The sequence below is a fragment of the Megalops cyprinoides genome, chromosome 5 (assembly GCF_013368585.1).
Source record: "Megalops cyprinoides isolate fMegCyp1 chromosome 5, fMegCyp1.pri, whole genome shotgun sequence".
In the NCBI taxonomy this organism is placed as follows: domain Eukaryota; kingdom Metazoa; phylum Chordata; class Actinopteri; order Elopiformes; family Megalopidae; genus Megalops; species Megalops cyprinoides.
The window spans coordinates 23,774,016-23,801,621 of NC_050587.1; the positions used below are offsets into that span (position 1 = coordinate 23,774,016).

At 43.4% G+C, this 27,606-nt stretch overlaps 2 protein-coding genes across 4 annotated transcripts in view; one reads left to right on the forward strand and one right to left on the reverse strand.

Moving 5' to 3' along the window:
- Positions 1 to 27,606, forward strand: part of LOC118778212 (ras-specific guanine nucleotide-releasing factor RalGPS1-like) — a 153,375-nt gene that overhangs the window by 64,363 nt on the left and 61,406 nt on the right. The window lies entirely within an intron of this gene.
- On the reverse strand, positions 321 to 27,533 carry LOC118778213 (angiopoietin-related protein 2-like). The gene is made up of 5 exons (XM_036529630.1): positions 26,923 to 27,533; positions 16,125 to 17,026; positions 6,663 to 6,856; positions 4,273 to 4,543; positions 321 to 2,782 (listed from the first exon to the last, which is right to left on the reverse strand). The coding sequence occupies exons 2-5, from the start codon at positions 16,957 to 16,959 to the stop codon at positions 2,583 to 2,585; spliced, it is 1,500 nt and encodes a 499-aa protein (XP_036385523.1). The 5' UTR covers positions 16,960 to 17,026; positions 26,923 to 27,533; the 3' UTR covers positions 321 to 2,582.

Genomic DNA, 27,606 nt, shown 5'->3' on the forward strand with positions numbered 1-27,606 from the left:
CGTAATCTCATCCCCTTTGGCTATAGAAACGCTCCTCTTTTGAACTCTGCCTCAGTTCCTCTTACTGTCCTATGCTGTGATTGTCCTAGGCCTTCTGGAAGGGTTGTCACAGCAACAAGAGCAATGGATACATCTCCATCATGCCTTTTATTTATAGGCTATTCTACGGCTTTACTGATTTCATTCTGTTCAAACTGGGATCCTGAGAAAGTCAGAAACCCACACTGCCAAATACATTTTGGGGAGGTCTCTGTTCTCACAGTTAAAAAAAAAAGAAATAAAAAATCAAATCAAAGACAGTTTCACTTCCAACTTCATCCTTTATCATTCTTCCAAACATTTCTGTTTAGAACACTGTTATCGCTGTGCTTTCTCATGTTTTATCTTGTTTTTATGTTAACCATGTCTCCAGTCAGAGTCTGTGTTGCCAAGAGACATGAAGCAAGTGGTCAACAGTGGACAACATGTTAGCTGTACACGGTTTATTGCAACAGTCTGGTAACTCGGTACAATGAGATATTGTTACATTATATTACAAAAATACTTTAACGTATGGCCTATGTACACAGATGTGTCGGTTCTTTGTGTGACACAAACAATTTTCTTTTACATATGCTTACAGTGCTCCCTGTCAGTTTGGAGCTCAGGACAAAAACAAAAAAGAAATAAATGAAAGAATGAAAGTATGAACATTCAAAAAAGGTAAAGTCAATAGCCAGTTTGACTCTCATTCAACATTCATTAAAATATTTAAAGGCCTAAAAATGTATATGGAAGACATTTGTGTCTTTGTTATCGTTGGTTACTTGACTCATGATATCAATGGGGAACCAACTGAAATCAGTGTAGCTCGTCATTTCTCTTGTTTTCCCTTCAACATGTCAGCAGCTGTTCTGAAAATGTTTGGCCAGCCACAGCATCAGGGGAGCATTGCTCACGCTGTGGTTTTAAATAATACTATCACATACAGAGTGCTGTCACACAATGCATATGACAAAACTTTAAACAAGCATGCTTGGTCAAAAAGCATTCACACTGTGGTTCACCCTATGCTTAGATAGGTCAATCTGTACTTTTTATGCATTTCTGTATTTGGTCTTTTCTGTGAGAGGGTGCACTGTCCATCATCTCTCATTCCTTGTGCTCTCCCCCATCCTATTTAAAAGGCAACAGGGAGATTTATGAATGTTCACAGCATTAGCATTCCTCTAGCCCAGCACCACATTAGAACCTAGAAGGGAGTGAGGGAACAGCTGAATTCACTCTCTGACAAGACATTTAGATATATCGAAGGTTACTTTTTTCCCTAAGCACGATTGGTATTAGTCAGGGCTTTTAGCGGGACCTCTCAGTCCCTCTGGGGCATTCTGCGCATTTGTAGAACAGAGCAGGCCACCATGTGGCCTTTCATTGCTGCTGAAAGATAAGAGCCTCCCAAAGCATTACGTATACTCCCAGGATGCTTTGCAGGAAACTCTGGCAATGCTAGCGCTCTCTAAATAAATTAGTCAGACTGTCTGTTTCTACATGTAATTTTGTTTTTACTGTAAAAAGGCACATTTTCAACAAATGGATTATATTCTGTACTGTCACCGGATACATATATCTTCCTGCGTCGTATTTCTCCAGAGAATGATTTATACATTTGAGGAGTATGAAATAAAGCTGTTTGTTCAAAACTGTGAAATTACCTGTGTTGTGTATTGTGTTAGGACAAAACATTTAACAAAGTTCCACCTTTTTCATTAAGGTTTCAAGTGTTTACTGAACACAGATGGAGTCAAGCACACATTGAGGTTTCAGGTGTTTCTTCTGTACCCACATTGCAACAAAGGAGGGGTAGAAACATTTTGTATTAAGTGAGGTACTGATACCATTTTGTTCTTCTCGGCCTTCTTTTTTATGCAGGGCAGAGTCATTACTACTCTGCATCAAAAGCCGAATAAAACCCTCTCATCTGGCTGTCAGCAGTTGTTCCATATTGCAAGCTTTTCTGTTTCCATCATCTTATTCAAGAGGAAATATAGAATGCAACACCGAGCGCATCAAGGCAAAATCAAGCATCTTCGGTTTAGCGGCAGCAGTAACGTCATCACGAGTGAACTGCTGTTTGTGCCTCTGGGCTGGAGCCAGAGTAAAAAACAAACAAACAAACAGGATTAGGTGGCCCTGGGTTATGATGGCATTAACTGTTCCTCTGTGGCTGGCAAGGCTTCTCTATTACACAGTCCCTCTCACCAGTCAATTCCTCTGAGGAAACGCTGCCAGTGCATTTTAGGAGCAGGGTTACCCAGACAGAGCCATCGCTGTGTCTTTGTAACCCCCTGGCAAGGCAATTGCACATTTGCTTAACATCAACTAGTTATTTATGGACACAAAGCAATATTCAAAATAAACACACACAGACACAAGGTCATACGAAATAAAAACAAAAGCTGAACAGGAGCAGAACAGAGCTGAAAGGTACGCTTTGCATTTTTTTTTCTTCAAAGTAAAAACAGACAAGAAGACAACGAGGATGAAGTGAAGTCGGTTCTGTTTTTTTTTCTTCTTCTTGTTTTGTTTTGTTTTAAATTTTGCCTTCAGTGGAAGGTGTTGGGGTTGGGTCGGATCATCATGATGACTTTCTTCAGGGAATAGGCCCCGCCCCGAAACTCCGCCCAGTAGACCCCGTCCTGGTAACGGCTGCGGTAATGACCCCCTCGATACCACACCCCATTGAGGTTGGAGTGGGCACATGCATTGTACCACCAGCCTCCCTTCTGGTAGTGGGCACAGTTACCTGTGGAGGGGAGGGGGTGAGCAAACAAATCAGGACACAGACACTATGAAAAAGTCACAAATACATCAGTACAAAACCATACTATTTTGTGCAGTTTGCGGTCCACCTTTTAGACTCCTTTTAGTCTTAATACCCTGAAAAACATTTTGCTCTTGTGTATTGCTTAACATAAGTATCTAATTACGGTTTGAAAAGAATTTTAAGTACTCTGGAATCAGTCTATGAGCAAGAGATACTTATAGTCGTGGGAAAGTGTCTGGTTGAACATAATTGTACTTACACAGCAAGCTCATAGATGTGCTGTACATCAAACCAGAGGTAATCTGAAAGTTTGTTTGGGTTAGTTTTCTTATTTATTTATTTGCCTCTCAGAGAACAATCCAAGGCGGGCTATAATATCTCCTTGTGTCTGATCCTTTGTTCTGGATTGATTTAGTTGCCGTAGCAACTCAAATTTGTTCTGCACTTTTGTCTTTAGTTCAGTCGCAGTGGGAAAAGGCAGTCAGCTGTAAATGCACACAGTGTTTGTCTGTTTCTGCTTTCAGTGGGCCGTGATGTTGTTAGTCATACGTTTTGTGCCAGACACTCCTCAGCATCAACTGATATACAGTTTATTCTGGAATGACCTGGGATTCAACATGGCTTGTGTTTTTGAATTAAAATGGTGAAAACAATGATCAGATGAAAAATGAATAGTAGCTCCCACGTGTCCATTCTGGAAACTATAAAATATTATTTATCTTATTTAGGTAAACTTATGTAAGATAAAGCTTTCATGAGACATCACCCCCCCACCCCCCCCCCCCCCCACACACACACACACACACACACTCACATACATACACATAGAAGCTTTGTATGTCCATGATTAACTTTCCATGTTTCTTTACTGCTCTTTAACATAACATTTTCTTCACCAAACATTTTTTTTCTGTCTTTAATCAATGTCAGACTCAAGATGAAAGCAAGCACAAATGTGGTCCAAGGATAGCTGTGTGGCCATGGGGCACATTTAGCTTTTTTCTCAGGTTGTTGCTTTCACTCTGTAAGGGGATATACACTGCGGGGGGCTTTGACCTGAACCACTTGATTACAGGCTCAACTCAAACTACAGTATGTCTTTGATCTTGCAGCATTGCCATATTTGTGAATTATTTGCTGCATTTTTTTAATTCAGTGTCCGTTGAGCTCCAGAGCAAAATTCATGGTGTAATTTAGTTTTGCTATCACCGAGCAAAGCATAAAAACAAATTTATCCTGCGAAAACCAGTGAGCACTGGTGACCATTTGAATGACTTCTGAGGGGATGTTTATATGGATGTCTCTTGAGCGTTTTGCCGACTTTCTGAATAACTTCAGTTACACAAGGAAGCCATGTAAAGCATGCCTAGTGTAGTGTAGAGCAGCAGTGAAATGACTGAGTATGGGGGTCTTTCATGGATATGGAATGGGTCTGGTGTGGGTCTGGCACGGGTCTGGCATGAGTTTACCTGTGTACACATCGTGGTCCCTGTCCAGGGTGGTGAACTGCTTTCCGTTGTGCCAGGTGAGGGAGTCACCTGCATTTCCGTGGTAGCGGCCCACCCTCAGCTTGTAGAACTCTGCCTCAGACTCGAGCCGGAAGCTGGCGTACTCAGCGAACACCTTCCTGCCAGACCAGTCCTCCAGGGTCACCAGCAGCTTGTAGTTGCCTTGGTTTGTTAGCCAGTAGATGTTTTCCAGGCCTAGCCAGTATTCACCATCGATGTTTCCGAAACCTTGCTGTGTGTGAGAGAGGACGCACCGGAGGTGCTGCTCATTAGCCCCTGTGGACCTCCCCTGTCTGGACCCTGAATTATTAACCAAAAAACTCACCCACCATTACCCCCCCCTTTGGTTGTTAGAGTGATTATTTTGTCTCCCTGTGAGTCTAAACTGCTGATGATTCAAAAAGCTCTAGGCTGTAACAGCCTTTTCCGGCTCGCGGTCTCCCTGGGTTGGCAGCAGGGGTCCATAAGCGAATCACTCGCCGTTCTGTCTGACTGCCTGTGGCTCATCCAGGGGGTTCTGGGAAACACCACAGCAAGGAGGCAGGGGGGCACTTTAATCACCTTGCAGCTCAGCAGTACTGCAGTGGCGTGGTGTGATGGTAAGGAGCAGGACTTGTAATGCAAAGGTTGCCAGTTCCATTCAGTGGGTGGCACTTCAGTTGTACCCCTGACCAAGGTACTTAACCCTAATTTCGTCATCTGTATAAAACCGAATTTATATAATCCATGCAGTTGTTGTAAGATTGCTAAGATTGTTGTAAAATGTTCCATGAGAGCATCTGCTGGTCGAACACTGCAAAATTATGATTTACGGGAAATTCAGGAAGAAAATTGTGTCTGCTTGAGACATTTCGTTTTAAAGCAGCGGTGTGGCCGTCTGAGCCAGGCACTTCACCTTTACCCTGGCAGCAAATATCCAGTTGTATAAACTGACAATATGTAAATAGTTGAATAAATGTACAGGTGGGTGGTCATGAATGAATAAAGTACTAGAACAAAGTGCTTCTTCTCCCTTCAGTCCTTTGTATTAGGATGCAGGGATTTATAACTGAGAGCCCGGGGGCATGGAGTTGCCCTGGCATTAACGTATAAAGTGATAAAGTTATACTGTGAACCACGTTTTGAAAGATGTTAAAAAAAAGTACATAATTGCAGGATATGTAAAAGACAGCTCACTCCACGTCTCAGCCTGTGGCTGACGACAGCCCACACATGGATGGAATCATGGGGAGCCCAGTCTGCCTGTTGTATGCCGGTAATTTGTGAATCCCACATGTTTTAAGGTGTGCTGTGAGAGGCTTTGGAAACCTTTCCATATGTTCCTGGCTGGACATTAGTTAAGGCTTTTGCAAATTGCTCTGTCTGCCTTCCCTGTCGAATGGCATAATTCCACGTTCTGTGAGTTTTTTCTCTCCCGTGACTGCAAGGTATATCATTCTCCTGGCGGCATTGGGAAAGGCAGGTTCGACTGATAACAGGCCCTGAGGTAACTCAACGGCCTCTCAGGGGGGAATTAATTTTAATATATTTTTATATGCTTGTATTTTTGGCGCTTTCGTTATTGATAGCGTGTGTTATTGAATGCGCAGAGAATTTTGTGAAAAGCCCGGAAAGTTATTGTTTTGAACAAAAGACATCTTATTTTTGGAGTATGACGCAACTTGTGTAACAAATTTTATTTGACAGTTTTGAAAAGGGAAAAAATCTTTGGCTATCATTTGATTTTTCCCAAAACTATTTGCATGCGATTCAAGCTGCCAAAAATGCACGTAAGCAGTTATTGTGCAATGGTCAATCCCCTGTTATGCCTTTGCACTAATGTTGTGTCTTTGTTTTCCAGTATGGCAGCATTTCTCATCATTGAGTTTTAAGAGATGTAAGAGATGTGCAGCTGACAGACTCAGCTATAAGCCTGACTCAGATGCACCAGAATGTAGAACAAAATCTGCAACGTCTCATTGGCCAGAGCAAAGCAAGGGACCGTCATCATAAAAGCCCACATGATCAAAAAGCCCATCATACTCAAATTGATGTTTTGTAAGGGAGATGTAACTGAACAGGGGTCAGGTGAGGTACTGGAGTGGCTCGCAGAAGAAATTTCCGATTTACACACGTGGGTCTTGTTCGTCCTTCTCTTGCTCTGATTGGCAAGATTCCAGATTCAGTTACGCATGATGTTACATGTGTTTTCAAACAGAAATCCAGTATTTCTCCCTGTTCTGTGACTGGAGGTATTCTCACCAAAATGGAAGGGGGATAGCCTATCCTAAGTATTGTCCCATCTTGCCGACACATACTGTACTACCTCAGGAAAATATATTGATCCTGCACTGTGCCCTGGCTACGGTTACCTTGTACGTCTCCCAGTTCCTGAAGAAGTTGACCGAGCCGTCCTGCCTCCTCTGGATGACTGTCCAGCCGCCAGGATCGTGCCTCTGGTCGCACCACACCTGCATGAGCCGGTTGGCATTCTCTGGCTTCACCAGGTACATGCCACTGGTGCCATGGCCTTCCTCCAGAGCATGCAGACAGTCCTTAAAGGGCCCTAAGAAGGAACGAGGGAATGAGTGAGCGAAGGAGAAAGTTATGGAGGGAACTACTGAAAAAACAAAGACGTAAGTGAGGGAATGTGACAGTTTCAGAGGGAACCACTTAGCAAGTCAATCAGGGCTCAAGAGAATTGCGTAAAGGGAAAATTTGAATGAAGTGGTAAATGAGCTAAAGGACAAGTAAACAAGGGAACAAATGAGTAGGAAGATGAAATGAGAGAGGGGAAAAAGGAAGGAAGAAATAAGTGATCAAGGGGTTGAGGAAGCAATGGGACTTATGAGCAAGGGAGCAAGGAGATGAGGCAGTGAGGAGCAAGGGGGACGAGTGAGTGAGGGAGAACAGAAGTGATGCAGGACAGTATGTCCTTATATCTCCCCCTGTGAAAAACAAAGCTTTCACGTTGATGGTATTAGCTTGAAAAGGCTTTGTTCATTTTACCTCATTGCCTAGAAGACCTTACTAAAACATGCTTGCTGTTTCGAGTGCTTGTCCTAACCTGACCAAGATCAGGCTGAAGGCTGTCCTTCCCAAATTTTGGCCATCTTCCCTGATGCAGGGTTCAATACAGTATTTCCAGAGGAGGTGTTTTAGGTGCCGCAGTGAGATTGGGCTTCCTCTATCTATCTGCCACATTGGGAATATCCAGCACTAGGGAGGGGGGCTGCCCTGTCCCCCAGAGCCGCCTGCTTTTGGGATTCCCAACCTCAGCTGGAAAAGCTCTCAGCCCGAGGCCAGTATTGACTTTGGCTGGGGTGCTGGACAGGGAATTGCCATTGGGGCGGCGCACCGAGGCCAAGAACAACACTGGCATTAGGGGCGAGAGTAAGTCCCGGCGGCCGAATAATGCAACGGTAGCAAATAGATTAACAGGCCCCGTCAGCGTTCTCCAGGGGCGGCCCCGGCGTGAGGGAGAGTTATGGCGCTGTTTATGTCATTACGGAAAAACCAGCGCTCGCCCCTCTTGTTTCCCATTTCCGATTCTGAAGTGCAGACAGAAGAGGAAATCCTCTGATGCTCGACTGCAAGGGATCCGGATTTAATAAGGGCTGGTGAGGAGCAGAACGCTGCTACATTGGTGGTTAAACCACAGTCCAGGCTGTGCCAGTGGAATACTGTATTGCTTTCATAATAACAATAAGCAGGTGATGGTGTTAGCTATGGTCAGCATTGGCAGCTGGCAACAGATGTACCTTTGTCTAAGGATTATGATGATGAAACCAGTAATGGTAATAATAGTACTGCAACTGTAATGATACCCGCAATGCCATTTTGAGTGCGGTTCCTACACCGGTTCAGTGGGCCTGTGGGGAGCGTGTTTGCCTTGACCCCCAAAAGATTGTGGGTCCATTCCCCAGCTCAGTCTCCTAAACCCCAACTAACCAGAGCCAACTAAAAATGTCTCCCAGTGCCTTTTTTCTGGGCACTCAGAATCTAAATAGATGGACTGTAAGTGAGTACCCTGTGATGCAGACTTGCCTCTTGTGACAGACTTTTTGGCATCCTGTTTAGAGAGTGAACTAGTAGAATTGTAGAACTAGAATGCTCTATGTCGAAGATATTGGGACAAGCTTCAAGCCTGCGTTACTTGCTTACAAGCCTCCACAGCTGGTATCTCAACAGGAGGTGTAGCAGTTATGTGCCCCCAAGGCCCTCTCTGTTTTGGGACTGTCATTGCCAGCTTCACAATGTCATTTCCAAACAAGAGCTCTGTGAGAGTTTTAGTGATTTTTTTTTTCCTGCTTGAGGGGAGACCACAGGGCTGTTTTCATTATGAGTGTGACATTATGATTATGATTCTGTTATGACTGTGTCAGCAGCTCTGGAGGGATTGGGACAGTCCTGTTAAATCCTGAAATAAATTTATCTTGAAATCACAAATTAAAGAGGTGTGCTCAGCTGTCAAAAAGAAAATAAAATAAAAATTAAATTCTTCTGGCATTCTGTCATACCTGGCTGAAGCCAAACTAAAAGCAGACCAAAAGCACAGTTTAATATCTGTATAGTAGGCAAGTAAAGGAAACTACCAGGGAAAATTCAAAAGTGAACCACTTGGCAGAGCCGCTGCCTGGTTTTCCCATCCTTGGGGCAGTCTTCCACAGGCCTTTGTTTCCATGTACTCTCTTAGCAGTTGTTCTTGGCTCCCTGCACTCCAGTACTCTCAGATGTCTGTTACATAAAAAAACCCCATTGCTGAGGCGCTGCGGTTTACCTAGTCTGGAAAAGCCTCCCTGTTTACACGGGTGATGAGGTTTTAAAGGAGACCTTTCTCCCGAACGGCCCACACAGCGTGGCACGGCACGCACGCACGCAAACTCTCCCCTTACTCCCTCCCAGAACACTTGTAGCCTCGTTCGGCACGTGCTTCTCCCGTTCCCCCACTGTAACTGACCCTTTGTGCAATAAGGAAACATGGGGGACGACTATGGATAGAAACATCTGAGAAAGCTCCCATGTGGCCTTGAAAATTCACTTAGGCTTGTTCTATAAAAAAGACAGCTCAGGGAAATTGGTTTGTCGGACAGACCACAAGTGAGAAAAGCAAACCCCTTACCTGGTGGTTTGGTAAAGTAAATTCAAGGTTAAATTAAGGTACTTCAAGCTTTTGGGTATATTTCACTTCAGTTCAAGATTTCTCAAAGGGTGCTTGTTGCCCTCACTAACAACGAGTGATACAGCCCAGACACGTCTGGAGTTCCTGCACTTCAGTTTCTATTCCATACTGGCTGATGCGCGCCAGATTTTTATGGATGGATCCAATCAGTTATCTCAGACCGGATGTATGGTTATCGGACGTAACCACATTAAACAAGGTGTGTATTTGACCGCGCCATATAAATTCTCCATCACTCACAACCCATCAGCAAGCACACACTCCAGGGAAATAAGGGCTCCAGTGATGCTGTTTTTTTATGTTTATCAGATTAGCTCTCCATGCTGCATTAATGCCACCGGCAAAAGATATATTAATACCATGCAATGGCAGACTATATTTAGAGTACTGTGCCCTGTGTCTGGGCATTACATGATAAGAGTGACAGAAGCTTTTTAAAATGTATAGAGAAGGCAAAATGACTGGTTACAAGTATCAATCAAGTTATGAGGCAAGACTTAAGACATTCAGTCTGTTTAGTCTCAACCAAAACAGAATCAGGGTGGAATTATAATGTAGTATATAAAATTTTAAAAGGAGTTAAGCAAGTGGACTGCAGAAGAAATTTCAGCAGTTCTGTCAGAAGGACAAGAGGACATGCTGAGAAATTAATTGAACGTAATTTTTGCATTGACACAAGGAAGTATTTTTTTTACACAGAGCGTAATAAATGCGTGGAATAATTTACTTGGATGTGCAGTGAAATTACAGACCCTTACAGTTTGCAAGATCAGACTTGACGCAGTGCTAGGCACACTCTAGGCCACGCAGTAGATCTAGATGGGCTGCATACCTTGTTCTCATCATTACCCTCCTTGCGTTAATGTTCTTATTAATGTGGATTTTTCAGTGTGCGTGCGAGAGCACCTCATTCCGTGCTGCAGGGAAGGTGTTGTAATTTTCATAGCCCCAGGCCTGGAATTCTCCTCACCCACAGGACTCACACGGGGCGGCAATTTTTCCAGTCTGTTCAGCCCCTCTTTTCCCCCTGCCGGGTTTGTCATTGCTAATCACATTAGGAATCATTTTTTTCCATTCTGTCTGGCCTCAACTTGCCTCGTCAAGACAAAGAAAATATGTGTATCAGGACTGATCTCTGTGGGTGAACACAAAGGTGATGCCGGTCCGCTGCAGGGGAGCAGAGTTACATCTCCCTGAAACTTCCCTAAGCTCCCCCTGCAGTTTATCTTCTCATATGTTACTGGCCAGTTCTGCTCATCTGATCCTTGTTTCCACAACACTCCTTGGCACCTGGGCATTAGGTTTGAAAAGGTGTGCAAAAAGGTATTGAAAACAGTATTGGTAGCCATTCTTTGCAGTTGCCACTGAGGAACTGTCTTCTCAATAGGCACATTTTTGTTTGTTTGCGTGTTTGAGAAAGAGTCTATTTGTACTAGAGACCCTTGCTGGTCATGGATCTGTGATTCACGCATTTAGGTATTTATTGTCCGCCCAGTATTTATAGATATAGATATAAATATTGCGTACATAAACATGTTAATGTGGCTGTTTTGTGCCTCCAGCAAATCCCCCTGAGATGAGAGGAGCAGGAGAGAGACAGACTCAGCCTCTGACTCTGTTGACTTCATTTGGGGCAGAGGCCAGAGGTGCTCCTCAGCTGTTCGGCTTACAGAGCCGTGAGATGTTTCAGAATCTGACAAATTTGAGCAAATCCCCAGGTTTATAACAAAATCGCCTCATCTGTCCTCCTGGCACAGCCGTGCTTTGAATCCCTTCCAAGAATCCCCAAACTTTGGATGGCACTAAAGATACACACCTGGCATTGCTTTCTGTCTTTCTCTATCACATGTTGAAGATTAGGGCATTGGCAGCCAAACAGCCAAGTAACTCATGGCATTCTCTTTTTGAGCAGACGGGCAACTTGGAATATGAATTATGACTAAACTCTTTGAGACGGAAAACTCTGAATCCCCAAAAAAACAAAGTCCTCCTCAAGACTTAAACGTTTTCAGTCCAGCCTTGAGTGGCCTTTTTTTATTTGCTTTAGACAAAACTGTCCTCAGATCTAAGGTGTTGATATACAACCCTGTCACAGAGTTGTTATAACATCTGGATTCTCTCCTGTTCTACTGTTCAGTCTTTCTGATATGCATTGATGAGAGTAACATTAGGCATGAACTGGTATTTATAATAAAGCAATATGCAAACTTTTCCTCAATGTTTCCCTCTCAGAGCTGTACATTGTTTTCAGCTTCCAGATACTCACCTTGCAGGTATCTTTTAACAAATAGAAATATTTGCTGAAATATTTGGGTTTCTTCTTTGTTTTACCAGTATTGAGTCATTATGTTGGTGATTATATGTGTACATTAATGAAACAGAAAGGTGCCTAATGGTGAGTTACGATGGTGAGTAATTCATATGGATAGTTCAGGTCAGGGGCTTTGACAGGAAGAAAGAGATAAACAGCCTCTCTTAGAGACAGAGGAAAGCAGAGGTGGAAGGACAGAAAGGTGATGTATGGATGACAAATAATACTAGTAGCAAATAATTAGACATCTGTTTTGTTCTTAAAGTTTACAGCATTGGTAATTGTAATGATTTGTCTCTCATTGTCCAACTGTGATCCTTGCTCTGTACACCTGTTAATTGGTTTGCAAGTGGAGTTTTTACTTGTTTTTTTCCTCTCTCTCTCTCGTATTGTGTAATACACTTTGGCAACATTTACAAAATGTATTTCATGCCAATAAAGCAAACCGAGTTTAGAAGAAAGGAACTGGATTAGAATAGACAGCCACATCCTGCGAGACCCTGAGAGATGAAAGGTGGCTGGGCAAAGGAGAAAACCAGCAGAAAGGGAGAGAGACAGGGATGCAGGGAGACAAACAGACAGACGAAAAGGCAAAGGAGAAGTGCAGCACTCTCAGAAAAACTGCTGAGAGGGAAGACAGAAGAGAAAGAGTGGTAGGAAAAGACTACTCTGGATTTTACTGACCAGCTCTGGCAGTGCTTTGACCAAAAGGCCTCTATCCACCTTCCAAAGCTGAAAGCTGGTTTCCGAATGCCATGTGCTGACAGGAGCCAGAGCTCTCTCAGGCTTGATAGAGACAGGTCTGTCTCTGTGCACAAAGAGTAGACTGATTGAGGCCTGCGCTTACTGGAACAAATGACATCACTTTCTCTGTGAGTGTACTGTGTACTTTCTCTCCCTCTCTCTCCCTCGCATTCTCTCTCTGTCCCCCTCTTGCTCTCTGCCTTTCTCAAACTCATTCTCTCCCCCTTTTCTCTCTTCTCTCTCTCTCTCTCTCTCTCTCGCTCTCTCTCTCTCTGTCTCATTCTTTCTTATTTCTCTTTTTGCCTTCAGATATTGTGGTCTTTCAGTTTGAGGGTACAGAGGTTTTGTTTCGTTTGATTTGCATGTTTTGCGTAAAATGTTCTGTGATGTTGTTTTGTGATGTCTCAATAAAACTCTCACTCTCTTTCCCTCACTTTTGCTCTGGGTCTGTCAGAGCGAGAGCTATCTTTGTGGCTCAGTTTCTCACTTTGTGCCTCTCTGTCCCATGAACTTGTGTCCTTGAGGGGCTACATGGCACAGGAAGTCATTTGCCTCCCATTCGCCAAGCTATGTTATTTTGTTAAATTATTTTCTTGACAGTTACCCATATCCAGGGTGACCACACACACACACACACACACACACACACACACATAGCTGTGTTTTTATTTAACCCATTTTCCATTTATACAGCTGGACATGTTTACTCAAGCCATTCAAGTTAAGTACCTCGCCTAAGGGTACAACAGCAGTGCCCTGGGATTTGCACCTTCAACTTGCTGCTTACCAGGTTGTGTGTTGCTCACGAGGTGCTGTTTTTGAATGAAAAAAAAAGAATATATTTTGAACTAAGCTTTGACATTACCAGCCACCTGTCACAAAGATTCATAAAGGAAAGAGAAGCCATTACGCAGTTTCCTTGTTCACTCCCTGTTCGGATGATGAATGCCGTGTCTGAAGGGCTTTAAGTGTTTGTTGAAAGAGTCCTCTTAATGATGCATGAACAGCATCCCTAATTGCGTTTGTGTGCTTGTGTGGAAAGGCCATGGAGGTTTTACATTTTTCAGGGAACCAAGTCAATATGTCAGACCCGAGGCTTGATACAGTAACTGCCTATGAGTATTAGCTTTTATGTAATCATTTCATTTGTATATTTCCATTATAATGCTGTCTGCCAGGGTCAGACTGTGAAGCAGACAGACTGACCCCAAAGCCTCACATAGCCACACACTTGGGAAACTATGGAGTTTCCTCTCTGACAGCGGTAATCACGGTCCACACACAACTTCTGTCAGCAGGGAGACGGATAGTGAATCCACAAGTATAGTGTTCATTATGGCCTACTACTAAGCTCCTGCATTCTTTCCGTCCTACGTTTAGGAGGTTCTGGTTGGTAACAGAAGGTTTCTGTGATATTTAAGAATGTTTCACTGTAGACCATACCCCTTCAAGAGTGTTCTTAACAAGCCAGCAAATGCTGTCTTCAACAATGACAGAGACAGATATTTCAATGTGAAGCATTCAGAGCTGAATATCTTGTCATAATAAAAGGAATATATGTTGTGACACCAAGTTTAGTATCTTCTTGTGTAACACAAGATGGTAAAATTCCACTCTCTGGACACCTGCTGTTGTGTAGAACTGTTGGAAACACTGTTCCAAATCACAGGTGTAGGACACCGCTGTTGTGACCCCATCATTACCACAGCAGCTTTCATAAAGCTTCAGCTATTTAAATAGGTTCCATGACGCACAAGACCTTAAAGAAAAAAAATACACATGACAAGGTCCACCAGGATTATGTTCCACTGTGGTCTGGAAACAGGGCAGCTGTGAAGCAACACCGAGAAGGGCCCCCGTTTTCCCACACTTACAGGCTTGATTTCATCCCAAGACCCAGCAATTTTGTGCCAGTGGTCCATTTGTCAAAAAGTGGAGGATTTAATTAATAGGTAGAAATGAGCTGCTGTGGCAGTGGTTTTCTAACAAAGGAAATTATCCCTTATATTTAAAAATAAAGTGCAACTCAATGTCCTATCCCCTTCCTTAATGCTAATGCCGTGGATTATCAATATGTAAATTCAAAGGTGCAAAAGAAGGAGTAGAACAATGGTAAGGAGAAGTGCTTGTAAACCAAAAGGTTGCTGGTTTGATTCCCTGGTTAAGGCCACTGCTGCTGTACCCTTAGTTAAGGTAATTGACCTGAATTGCAGTGTCATTCGGCTGTGCTCCCCTGTCTGTGCAGTACCTAGGTTCATTTCATCAGTTGTGGGAAAGCATTATCACGTTGTCAATTTATAAATAAGCGGAGGGCTGCATTTTATGGGGGTGTTCACGCCAACCTTGACAGTGAGTGAAATTCTTCTCATATGAGCCTCTGAAATTCTAGAGCACAAGGCTTCAAAACCTCATCAAAGCTATCTTCAAAATTCACTGTTAATGGTGTCAAGACAGAAGATACTACCTTGCTGATCCATTTCTGTCAAATCCCTTTTGCCGAAAGGGATGCCTCGTTGTAATTGTAATTTGCGGTCTTTTCTCTTTTTTTATAATCTGTGAAAGTACTAGTGCCCCACTGCATTTTGGGAGACGTGGAGGTTTGTGGTGACGACTGGAATATGTGTCTTTGGGGGAATGCACATAAAGCCCTGTGTTCATCTTCTAAACTGCCAATGCCACGTGTGGCATATCAAGGCGCAGGCGGGCAGAGAGCGAGGCGCCTTCTGTCTTGTGGGTATGGGCATGTGCCAGACGAACATAGGCGGGTGCACACAGGGGAAATTACATTAGCCTAAATGTGCGTTATCGGTGTGTATTTTTTTCACTGTGGAGAAATTGGGAGCAAGTTACTTATTTCAGCTGTAATCCATTTGAAGCCAGGACGTATATTCAAATGTTTGAACTTCTCAGCTTGGTAAATAACGTTTTCAAAGGATCTTGAATAATCCAAAGCGGATTTCAACAGGCTCTCCTCCAAACCCATTCCAGAGTGCTTTGCCCTGGCTCTGTCATTTCTGCTGCAGCCCGGAGGATTTATGAGGAGTGAAATTAGCTGCCCGTATCTGAAGTATGAGCAGGATGGAGATGGCGTGAAAGGTCCGCCAAGATGATAGCAGCAGTGAGCTTTAATTGTTTTCTTTGGCATTCTGACAACATCCGTTTTCATTTAAAGGTGATTTTAAACAATCATGCACCATGATTCATGATGACCAGTATGAAGTAAATTATTAAACTCATGGGTCTTAATTTTGCCGAAATAGTTCACTGAATGCGCCCTCTAAGCTGCTGGTTTTTGTCCTGCTAAAGCTACTTGTAACTACAAAGCATGTACGCATATGTGCATGTATACAAAGTTATAGTGCCAATTTTGGCCTTGAAGCTCACTGATATCTCCCCAAAGACAAGAAAGCATGTTTGCAAAGCCACCTTACTAGATACCTAGAAATAGGCTTTGAATTCACAAACATCAAGCTGGCAAGTCCTTTCTTGCCCTGGAGTTATCAGTGACAGTGAAATAAGATAAAAATAAAGGAATGACAGATATATAAAAAATAAAATCAGATAAAAGGTCTGCTTGAAAAAGAAAGATAGACTCACCGGAGGGTTTGTTCGTCGTGGAGGGACTGTGAGTGCCACTGGGCATTGTGGGAAGTGGAGGCGGCAGGGCCTTGAGGTTCTGGTCACTCTGGATCTCGTTGGTGATTTGGTTGGTGATGCGGGTGTAGGTCGGCGGCTGGTAGGGCTTGCTAATCGGCGGCGAGGGAGGGGGCGGCGGCTGGGGGGCGGGGCGGACGGCGACGACGGGCATCCGCTGGCAGTGCTCCTCCAGCTGGGCGATGAGGATGGACTGGTTGCTGGCCAGCGCGGCCAGGTGCTGGTACTTGTGCTCCAGGTCCTTGTAGCGGTTGGTGAGCTGCAGCATGTCGGACGTGTGGTTGAGGATGCGGTTCTCCAGCTGCGAGAGCTCCAGCGCGTTGTCGCGCTTGCGGATGATCTCGTGCAGCAGCTGCATGTAGAGCTGCGTCACGCGCGAGTTCATGTTGCGGCTCTCCTTGCGCAGCAGCTTGACCTCGTTGACGATGCCGCCGTCCACCTCCACCAGCTGCTGCAGCGTCTCGATCTGCCGCTTCTGCTTCAGCAGCTCGCCGTTCAGCAGCTCCAGCTCCTGCTTGTTGACGCGGTTCTCCAGCACCGCGTCCGGCTCCTTGGAGTTGACGCAGATGGCGCCCGTCACCTTCTGCTGGGGCACGATGAAGGTGTAGGAGCACTTGTCCGGCTGCTGGGGGTCCACGGCGCGCTTCTGACGCCCAGCGTACAGGAACTCCTGCTCCAGAACCTCCTCACCGCTCTCCATTGGCTGGATCTTCCCTGCCACAGAACCGGGACTGTGGACCAGCACCACCACCAGCAATACCACTGCAAAGGGCTTCATAGTGATAGGGTTTAGGGCGTGGCTGGGTATGGCTGTGTAATGTAGCCCTGGTAAGGGTGTGAACTGTCTGTGAAGAAAGAGATGAGAAAACAGAGATCTTTTTACCACGCATATAGACTGTTGAACTTTATAAATACAGGGAGAAATTCCCAATTAAAACACATTGAAATATTTCTAAGTTTTAATTATGCCATGCAAATTTGTATTCAGCATTTTCTAGCCCCTTTGCAATGTCCTATAAAAGTGCTGTTCATTGGAGTAACAAGAACTTAACAGGTACAGTCGATAATGGTGGTTTCCTCTGTACTTTTTGCCCTTTACTGCCTCTAGTGGCAAAACAGCATTACTTTAGTGAATGAGTGACATGTCTAGGCAATGTCTAGGACAGCATCCTCCAGTTGCAGATGTTAAAAATTTGGATAGATGAATACATCAGTTAAACTGTTTTTCTTTTTAAGCTGAATTTATTTTAAGTTTCCGGTTAACATCCCCTTTTTGTGCATAAAGACTAAAAATGTGAGTTTGAGACTCTCCCTAAATGTCCTCACCAAATATTTTGCAGGCGGTTTTGACTCAGTATTACAAAAATATGACAAAAAGTTATACTATGATTAAAGGATGCAGTTAATGTCTAACTTTTCAGTTGTAGTTTAATACACCTGTTGGATAATAACCTATCTTACAAGAATATGAAGTTACATTTTACAAGCTTTTTGCACGATTTGCAAAACCTGCAAAACCATGAGCATTCCTCAGAGGTAGGCCTTTGTATCCAATAAACAATTCTGCTCATTTCCGTCTCATTTCAATCTCTGGAAAAAGCTCTGGAAAATTAAGCTGGTACCTGGAGCTTAATTTTTCAACTCCACTATCAGACTTAGGACCAGGCCATTGTTTTTGTTTTTGCAAGGAATGCGTGGGATAGATGGATCTGTACCTGCACCTTGCGAATCGCAGCCTGGGCAGATTGTGATTGGAGTATAATTTCCTGAACACAAGAGAGTGAATCCAAATAGAAAAAAAACTCTTTTTAAAAAAAAAAATTGCCAAGTGCTTTTCACTCAGGTGTGTTAGCAGTCAACGGACAAAAAGCTCTGACGTACATTATTAGTCGTCTTGAGTAGTCTGCTGTACAGCTGCCTTAGGTTAATATTATTTTACAAAATAATCTGGTGGTTTTATGTAAAGAATTTGGCTGGAGGTTTGGTAAAAGAATGTTGTGGCTGAATTGCGATGCTCCTCTTCAAGGTCTGCTTCATGTCAGACTATAAACACATCCTTCATTCTTTGAAATGTTCCACAGTGTAATGGAGCCGAGTTTATCTACTCTTGGCATCGAAATCTAATTTTCCATCGGGCCGCTCTGTAATCAGTAAATTAAAACCCGATAATAACTGTGGAGTAATCTTAGGTATGCTGCTCTGTCATGAGGTCAGCACCGTGGGGAGGGGACATGCAGAACAGGTAAGAGCTGTAGTGTTTCAACCATCTGCGCTGGTGAATCTACACCACTATGAATAGCAACCTTGTCGATCATAGCTAAGAGTTTCTAGATGTAATCTGAGAAAAGAGTGATAAATTCATTTACAAGCTGCCATTTGTTTCTGCTATGGTCCACTGTTTGCATTCTATTATGCCAGTTTTCCAGGAATATTTCTTAATGGCCTTTTTTGGTGTCAGAGAATCATTCCCTAGTATTTCCACAACTGGCTTTGAGTTTGAGACAACACACTGTCCACACTTTGTAAAATGGCACAATAACAAATACATATTGATTGACTTTATTCATTTGTTTAATAATCAGGTGATTAACTGATACATTGAAACACTAAAGGGAAGTCACAGAAAATGTCTCATTTCCCTCAGAATGATGGTATCTCAAGCATCTGGGGAGGGAACCCCAAGTGACTAATCTTTCCACAGGTCAGAAAATCCCTGTTGCATTATGGACTGGTGCAGTGACCCTTGTCCTCGGCCCTGGTCAAAAATCTTCTGATAAGACCCTGTCAGATCTTGCCCTAGGCTCCTGCTTCAAGGTGTTGACCAGATCCTGGTCAAGATGCTCGAAAAGTTTGTGAAAGGATCCTCAAGCTTTGAGACCCTGTGTCTTTTCCCTTGCTCTTTCCTGCGTGACCCAGAAACATTTCCCCCTTGACACCCTGTTTCAATAGAAACAGTTCCCGTGGAAAATGCTGTCCTACATGGGTGTCAGTGCCACGCCAGTCATTCTCCATTACAGTGGCATCTTCCCGGGCTGCCACCTAGGGATATACAGTCCCCAGAACCCACTCCCCACCCCTCTTCATTCACTGCAGACTGCAGAGTCAGCGCTATGGAAGGCAAGCTGTGCATTTCTTAACATTGAAAAAAGGTATCTGCTTCTCAAAGAGCCAAGACAAAAAGCAAACTGACCTTTGTAGAGACAGTTGTGCTTTTATTTGGCAATATCCTGTCTATAAATGGCCACAGTGTAGCATAGTGGTTAAGGAGCAGGACTCGTAACCGAAAGGTTGCCGGTTTCAATCCCCGCTGGGACACTGCTGCTGTACCCTTGGGCAAGGTACTTAACCCACAATTGCCTCAGTAAATATCCAGCTGTATAAATGGATAACATTGTAAAGAACTGTAACCTATGTAAGTCGCTTTGGAAAAAGCGTCTGCTAAATGAGTAAATGTAAATGTAAAAGTGCTGTTTTTTTTGGGCTGTCCTCATGTCAAGCTTACCTTGTGGTAAAATGAAATGCTAAAGTGAATAAGAACATTTTCAAGGAAAAAAACCTGAATGAGGAGCTTTTAATGAGCCCCTCTTGACTCATTAAAAGCTGAAGCAAGTATACCGTTATTATATTAATATGGAAAATAGTACACACCAAAAAACAAACAAAAAACGGTTAACACATGAGCAGGTATGCAGGCTTCAGTGTGACCTGCAAGAATTCATCTCTGCCATCTGGTTAGTGCAGTATAAAAAGAACGCTCCAGAGAATGGAAGGATATCCATTTCTGGTTTCACCCTGTAATATTCTCGATGGAGGGTGTTGTGAAAATGTTTTGATAAGCCTTGGTGTGAGTCATGGGAGAATCAGGGGTTCTGCCCATGGAAAAAGGCAGTGGCACAAAGGGAATTTGGGCGATCTCCCGTAGCAACGTAGATTCGCCAAACACCGATACCTTTGTTGTCCTTTGTTTTGATGGATGTGTCTTTTTTATTTTCCACTCACCTCAGCTAAAGAGATTCTTTGGATTGATTTGAATGGATTCAAGTGAACCCAGTTCTGTCCCTCAGTGATCACGCAAATCTGTACAGCTTTCTAGAGAGGTGGCTACACCTGGTAGATGCTATTTTCCCTTTCACATGTCCGTTGTTGACATTACTTGGCACGCACCTTTATCCAGACCAACTTACATAGCCTACATATCATTCACTTATAAAGCAGGACATTTAATAAAACAATATGAGTTGAGTACCTTGATCACAGGTAACACTGCTACCAGTGCTGATATACTATGCTGTATGCATAGGATGTGGTTGGATCAGAAGTAACCCAAAGGGTGCCAGTTTGATGCCACCGTCAGGCACTGCACTTGTCCCCCAGACAGAGGAGTTAACCCTCAGTTAAATATCCTAAGTTAAACTTCCCTCAGTAAATGCTGTGCCGTATAAATGGATAACATGTAACAAATAGTAAGCCTTGTAAGTTACTCTGGATAAGACCCCTTGCAGAGAAACTGTAAAGTAATGTAGATCGTTCATACACATAATCTAGCGGCACAAATCTCTGCAATCAAAGGCTTGATACTGTCCTGTTTGTTCCAAGGTTCAGTGTGAAAATGCAGAGAGCAAAGGAAGTGATAGTAGTAGTTGGGAAAACCCGACAAGGCAGCAGTGAGTTTCTGTAAGGAAGGAATTGTGCTCTCGGGTAAACATAGCTCCCCGTGGCTGCCTAATTAGAATTTTCTGTGGATAGTGTTTCAGAGCAGGCAGGACTGTGTGTGAAGCACGCAACCCCCCTGCCCCCCCATACTCCAATCCCCAATCTGCAGACTACACCAAGCAGGACTCACACACCACTTGACTGTCAGACTTGGTCCTGGGAGAGCTTACTGCCTGACTGCGATTGCAGTTTCTCTCTCACTTGTCATCCATCAACAGAGCCTAATCAAGCGCGTGCTTGCTTTGGGTTTTTGACAGCTCATGACCGTGACAGAGCCGTTGAAGAGAACTTGGAAAGAGGGATGACAGGCCTTCTTAAGCCACAAAGCCACAGGCCTTCTTAAGCGATGTACTTCTAGGTGCAACCACAAAAAAATACATTACAAAAGATGTATGGTAACAGCCCTTCCACACCGATAGGCAAATATTGCAGAGATATGCAGGGAATGGAAAGTGGAGTCACACTCCATTGTAGGTAAACATGACTTAGATCCTCAGCTCTCTTCAATCTGTGTGATCTCCCAGATTGGTGCCCTTTTTGGTGTGTCATTTACCTATTTCTGCTCTTTCAGGGTAGGAATCTGCCAGTGGCTTTGCAAATCAACCAATGACACTACCCCCAAATGTGTGTGTTACATGAAATTGGTGAGGAAACTTGAGCAAAACATCAAGACACACACAATCACAAACACACACTAAAAAATGTGACATCAGGTCACGTTGCCACACAGATGCAGTGAACCCTCGATAATGTGTCGGATTTGCTCTTAAAGTTATTCGATTAATTTTATGTTGCTATTCAGGGACCAAGGGGATATTCTCAATTTTCATTCCTCACAATAAGTTCATTCATACTAATTTGAGATTTTTTTGGTTGCATTTTTTTCCTCTCAGGAGCAAATCTTTTATACAACGCATTAATGTTTTGTGCGGATCCTCTGTTTGAAACTGGGTCAGCGGGAATGGCTTACTGTTGGCAAAAATGCCAGCGTCATGTAGGAGATTTCTGCTCTTAGGGAGATTTTTCTCTCTGAATGTCGCCCCACCCCAGCAGCCCCTCTCTGTCCCCTCCCTCAATACTTTGTAGCGGCCTCCTTGTCTCTGTGCATTCACTGGCTGAAGCCTGCACACGCCATCTCAACACACCACAACGCCTTTAACAAGAGCACATTATTTGTCCGGTTGCTAAAAATGGATTTAACGAGGCCCGTTACCAACTCAAATAGTATATATCATCTCATCTTCAAAAGCCTGCGTAAAATAAATGGTTTGTATTACTGTTTATGGCAATATGATTTTATTAGGATAGTTTTTCTCTTTTTTTTCATGGCCTCTCTCCCTCCCCTCCCAACACATGTCCCCACAGTTAGTTCACTGTTTTTTAATGAAGGGTATGGGCTTGGGGGGAGTTTTATTGAGAAACCACTGGAAAAAAGAATATCAGCAGAATTTCATTCTGATAATTCTACCTTCATACCTTAAATGAATCACTGTTTCTTACTCAGTTTGATCAATTAAGAAAAAGAAATCTGTTTGATGCTCTGGAAAGTACTTTAATATATGTGACTTTACATTATATGTGTAAGTATTGTATGCACACACATGCAGTGCAGAGGAGTGGCTAGAGAACTATTTTTCCAACCAGAACATTAGAGATTCCAAGCCTGTTTGTCATTGTGCCCTTAAGCACTGGGCTTAACCTGAATATATCTAGCTATACAAATGGATAATAGATAAAAGGAAATCTAAGCTCTTTAAGTTTCCTTGGAAATGGGCAAATAAATAGTCCCAAGAGGAAAACATTATAAAAGATTATGGGAATACATTCCATTCTGGGATAGCAAAAACCCCTGACTAGTGCTTTAACAAACCGGTAATGATTGGTTTTTTTACTGGACTGTAATCGAAAACCTTATTTGACAAAAATTAAATTGGTAATTACTGGCTAATAAACTTTCCAGTGAGAGGCCTGTGAAGGTTTGGAGCCTGCAGAGGTTAGCAAGCAGTCACATGTCCATCAGAGGTAGTCTTCCCCAGCCCCTGACCACTGTGGTTTCCAGGGTGACAGCAAGCCCCCCACAATAGTCCCTGAGAGTTTCAGACAGGCTGGAGTCTTCCTGGCTTCCTGTCACCACCACAAGCCTGAAGGAAATTGTGTGTGTGTGTGTGTGTGTGTGTGTGTGTGTGTGTGTGTGTGTGTGCATAAGAGAGTGTGTGTTTTAATGTGACTTTAATTGAGTCTGTCCATTCAGTAACTGCACATTTGAGTACATCATCAAAATACCAGTAAGGACAAGAAAACACCGGATACTCAGGCTTTGCACACTCAGACACAGTAGTGCATTTATTAGCTTCAACTCCATGTCAAAAAAAAAAGTTTTTGATCCAGTTACAGAAACCCTCCCCAACACACACAGACACACACACACACTTAACCACCCCACCTCTAATTTCCCTGCCCGAGGGAGCATCAAATCATAAGTTCCATGAGGCCGGCTTCAGCAGACTGCTGCTCCGGTGCCATTGTTCTGGTTATGACATCATACGTGTGTGAGAGACGTGTGGTGGACCAGCCACTGTGAGAGAGCTGCGTGTCTGCTGCTACTGCTGCAGAGGAAATTGCAGGGGATTGAATGTCTCTGTCAAGCGTCGCGTTGACAGATGTGCTTACAACAGCAAATATAAAAAAGTGCAAATTCTTAAGCTGAACTACCGTTCCGTAAAAAGTCGCGCTGCTGCCGGCTCGTGCAGTGTTTGTCTGAACTGTCTTGCATTTTGCAAAAAAGCCAACAGTCTCCCCCTTGGGGACAGCGCAAGTTCTGTATTCTCCAGCTATTTCTATTCCTATGATGATCTGCTGTGTACAAACTGTAGGGTGACCAGAATTTACCCTGGGAAATGTAGTGCTGGTTTGCAGGGCTCTATGTGGCAGGTTAGATGAGTCTGCCTGTGTTGAAAAGCCTTCTTTTTGCATTTTTGAGGTGGATTACTCAAGGTGAGTCACCTCATCTCGGTCTGTTTTAAGTCAGTCAATATTTGCAAGGCTCATGTTGCAGTTTGTGTGGCATGCTGTATTGGTATTAATTAGGTTTTATGAATCATTCTGGATTAATGAGCCTTTGTGTTGCTGTTTTTAGGAGTCCGTATTTTTTTAGTTTGTGGCTGACACACAAGTTTAAGCAGACACAGACAGTCATGCAATTACATCTGTGGCAATTGACTCAACTTAACCATAGCCATTGACACGTTTACTGACACATAGCCTAGCAAATGACACAGGCACAGAAACACAAAACCCCCCTCTGATGGAGTTACATAGTCACAGCAACTGCAGCACAGGCACTACCACAGACAGACCCGGAGCAAAGTTAATAATAATACTAAAGAGCCATGTTTAATATGTATACAGTATAAAAACATACTCACTTCTTCTCTTCTAGTATTAGCTATGGGGATGGTGCCCTGAGGTGTACTGTTACTAAATATATTTTAAGGATGTTCATGTAAATGTTTCCTTTAACCATCTGATAACTTCATTCTTCTCTTTTGTTGTTTGCCACTTGTTCCTGAATCGGGCGTGTGGTCTGAACTACAATGTAACTGAATGCCTCTGCTCAGCACCCCCTTGATTTTACTGCCCTGAAAGGAGATCCGTCTACTATTGTTCTGTGAAGGCTTGCCCAGGGTTAAACTTTAACTCTGCCGACGCCTGCCTTTGTCCGGGCTGTCAGATACGGTCCGTTAGCATCACAGCTATACGCCTCATTAACTACCATGGCAAGTGTAGCCTAATCTCGCTCAGATGATGGGATTTTTTTATGACTTCATCTACTTCGCTTTACTTGGCTCGGTACTTTCTGTCCAACATTCTCACCCTGGACCACACTGAAATAAGTCATCGCCCACCGAAATACCACCAGTTTTCATTTCTCTTTCAAACACACTTCTAGTATAAAAAATTTAATTGCAGTATTGATTCAAGGGTACAGATTTTATACTGGTGGCAGACGCAGTGGAAGGATTGCATTCCTGGGGGGTTCAGGGGCAGAACACTGATAAAATCCACAGTACATCCTGATCCCAGAAGACCTTGATGAGAGCCTGCAAATTCCCACATGGGAGTATTCCAAGACAGTGATCTAATTATATGATGTAATCATAAATTATCCAGCCCCTATCCTGATTTTTTTCCTTTGGAGCTGTGGGTTTTATGCGCTCCCGATTGTTGTTGTTGTTTTTTTTTTTTGTTTTTTTTTGGGGGGGGGTGTAAGGCATCTTTTATTACAGCCCGTTCAGCGACACGTTGGAGGGGTACAGACGAGCAAGGGTGGGTGTGTCAGAAATAGTTTCCATAAGCTCAGGCTTTCGTCTGTCACCCTGAGCAGTAACTGTTCAAGGTGTTCATTTCCTGATCATGGGGTTTTTTTAAGAGAATTTAAAAGAAAAGTAAGGTTTTGGCTCAAATAGCACCCAACATGCAGTTTTCTGTGAATTGTTTTACCTTTATTCATGTCTGAATTTAAAATGGACATCTAGTCAATTTTGAACTAATCTGTAGTGTTTTTCTTTTCTCTCTCTCTCTTTCTCTCCCCCTCTCCTGCCTTAATCTAGTTGCATGAGTACATTATATTTTTATTGATTTAAGTATTTTAACAGTTCAATACTAACATCAATTGTTACCTCCATTACCAACACTAACAGTACTACCTCGGTCTGCAAAGCTTAAGCTCTTTGCTTTTCACCAGAATTTTTCAGAAATCTGAGCATACCCAATTTTTCCCAGAGTATTTGTGATGTATTCTGCAGTATATGTTGAAATTTAACATTATCCTTAATGCATACTCGCCCATAACTACAAGGTTATCTGTTTTGGTGAAACACCACTCACTTCAATGCACTGTAGTTTTGCTTTGGTTTAATTCAGCAGCATGATGTAGGAATGATGACATTGGCATGTTTATAAAGGCGCATTTAAAGGTGGCCAGCATAGTGTCAGCAGGAGGCAGGACTCAGACATGACATGCTCAGAGAAGTGTGACAGTTCCATCATATTAAAACCACACGCTGATGGATGTCCACTGGCTGCCAGCCCTGTTAATTGCAGATGAGATGTGGTCTTGACCAGTGAAAACAATGAGTTTCACAGCAGTTACTAAGCGTATGACTAGCACACCTGGAAAAGAACTCCGTGGAGCACCATGGAGCTGATATTTTTCTTCTTCTTTTATAACAATAATTGTTGCTGTTGTTATTATTATTATTATTTCAGCATGTAAATGATGCCTCAGTTACAATTGTAAATGTACAATAACTAGATAGAATGTCTTGCTAAAAGATCAAAAGTGCATGCAGGGTACCGTGTATTAACTGTACAGTTGCTTTCTAAATTTGGAGCAGAGCATTGATTAATTTAATTACTAATTCTAGAACATCAGGTTCTCTTTTTGCAGCCCCTCAGTTTGTAGTAGTAGTCATTGCAGTAGTAGTTTTATTATTATCATCACAATTATTCTTGTTAACAGCAGTAGAATTATTTTTCTTATTATATTATTATTATTTACTCAGCATGCAGAGAGTCCAGTCTTGTCCAAGAACTACAAACGGTGTGTTACAGTATGCTAATTAAACACCTTTACGATATGCATCTTTAAAACCTTGCTTTGTTTCTTGCTTTGTAGAAACAAATAGCAACAACAGCAACCAGCAACGCAGTGTATCAATAATAACTGCTGTGTTCAAGCTCAGCAGCGGAGCTCTGTGGCGTCTGACTGACCACATTAAACCTTCCAGGTGCAGCGCGCCCAGGAGTCGCAGTTGGGTTTACCGCCCGCTATCTTAAGATCTGAAAACAGCAGCGGAAAACATGACCGAAGCGGTCATTAAGGAGAGCCGCAGAGACAGAGGCATGCAACCAGCAGCAGGCGATCTCCAAAGCGTGCGCAGCTGGCTGTGCGGTAAGCCAGTGCGTAACGGCAGCAGGCGCTCGGAACACGCGTGTCTTTCATCCCGGAGCCCGGGGTTGCCCTTACCGGATAGTTGTGCCTTTGCTCGCGTCTCCGCTTAAATCCCTCGCCGGCCGGGCGGATTTGACTGAAGTGCGAAAACAGTCATCACTACTTCAGCCTGCTGATCCAGGATAGTTGGTATCTTTCTCCCTCTCTCTCTCTCTTTCACTCCCTAACTGTCTTGCTCTGTGTCCTGGCTGTCAGTCAGAAGAGGTCAGTTGTCTTGTCAGAAGCTTTTATCACCTGACACCTTCATTGCTCACTGAAACAGCGGCCAGACCTGTGGGAAGCTCTTGCCAGGTTGTCCAGTGTTCCTTGAAGACATAAAGCGTGCTTTTCAAAATCTTAAGAAAAAAAAACCCTGACTTGGTGGTATTAATTTTGAACACTGCAGTGAAAATGAGAGTGGAGCAGTTTGGCAGATGAGCTCTTTCTTTGCAGATTATTTAATGAGCAGGAAGCTCTAAGGAGCTGTGAGATCCTCTCTGTCCAGCCCTGAGAGGACAGTCACATACTGTGAGGGGAGCCCATCACTTCTGCCTAACAGCACCAAGGAGTCAGTCTTTTTCAACAGTGCTGCCCCTCACTCCTTCTTGAGTCTTTCCTTTCTTTTTTTCCCCCTCCCTCTCTCTTGCTCTCTCCCTCCCTCCTGCTTGCACTCTCTCCTTAACTTTTACATGATTTGGAAAAAAAAGCTGAAGCGCAAAG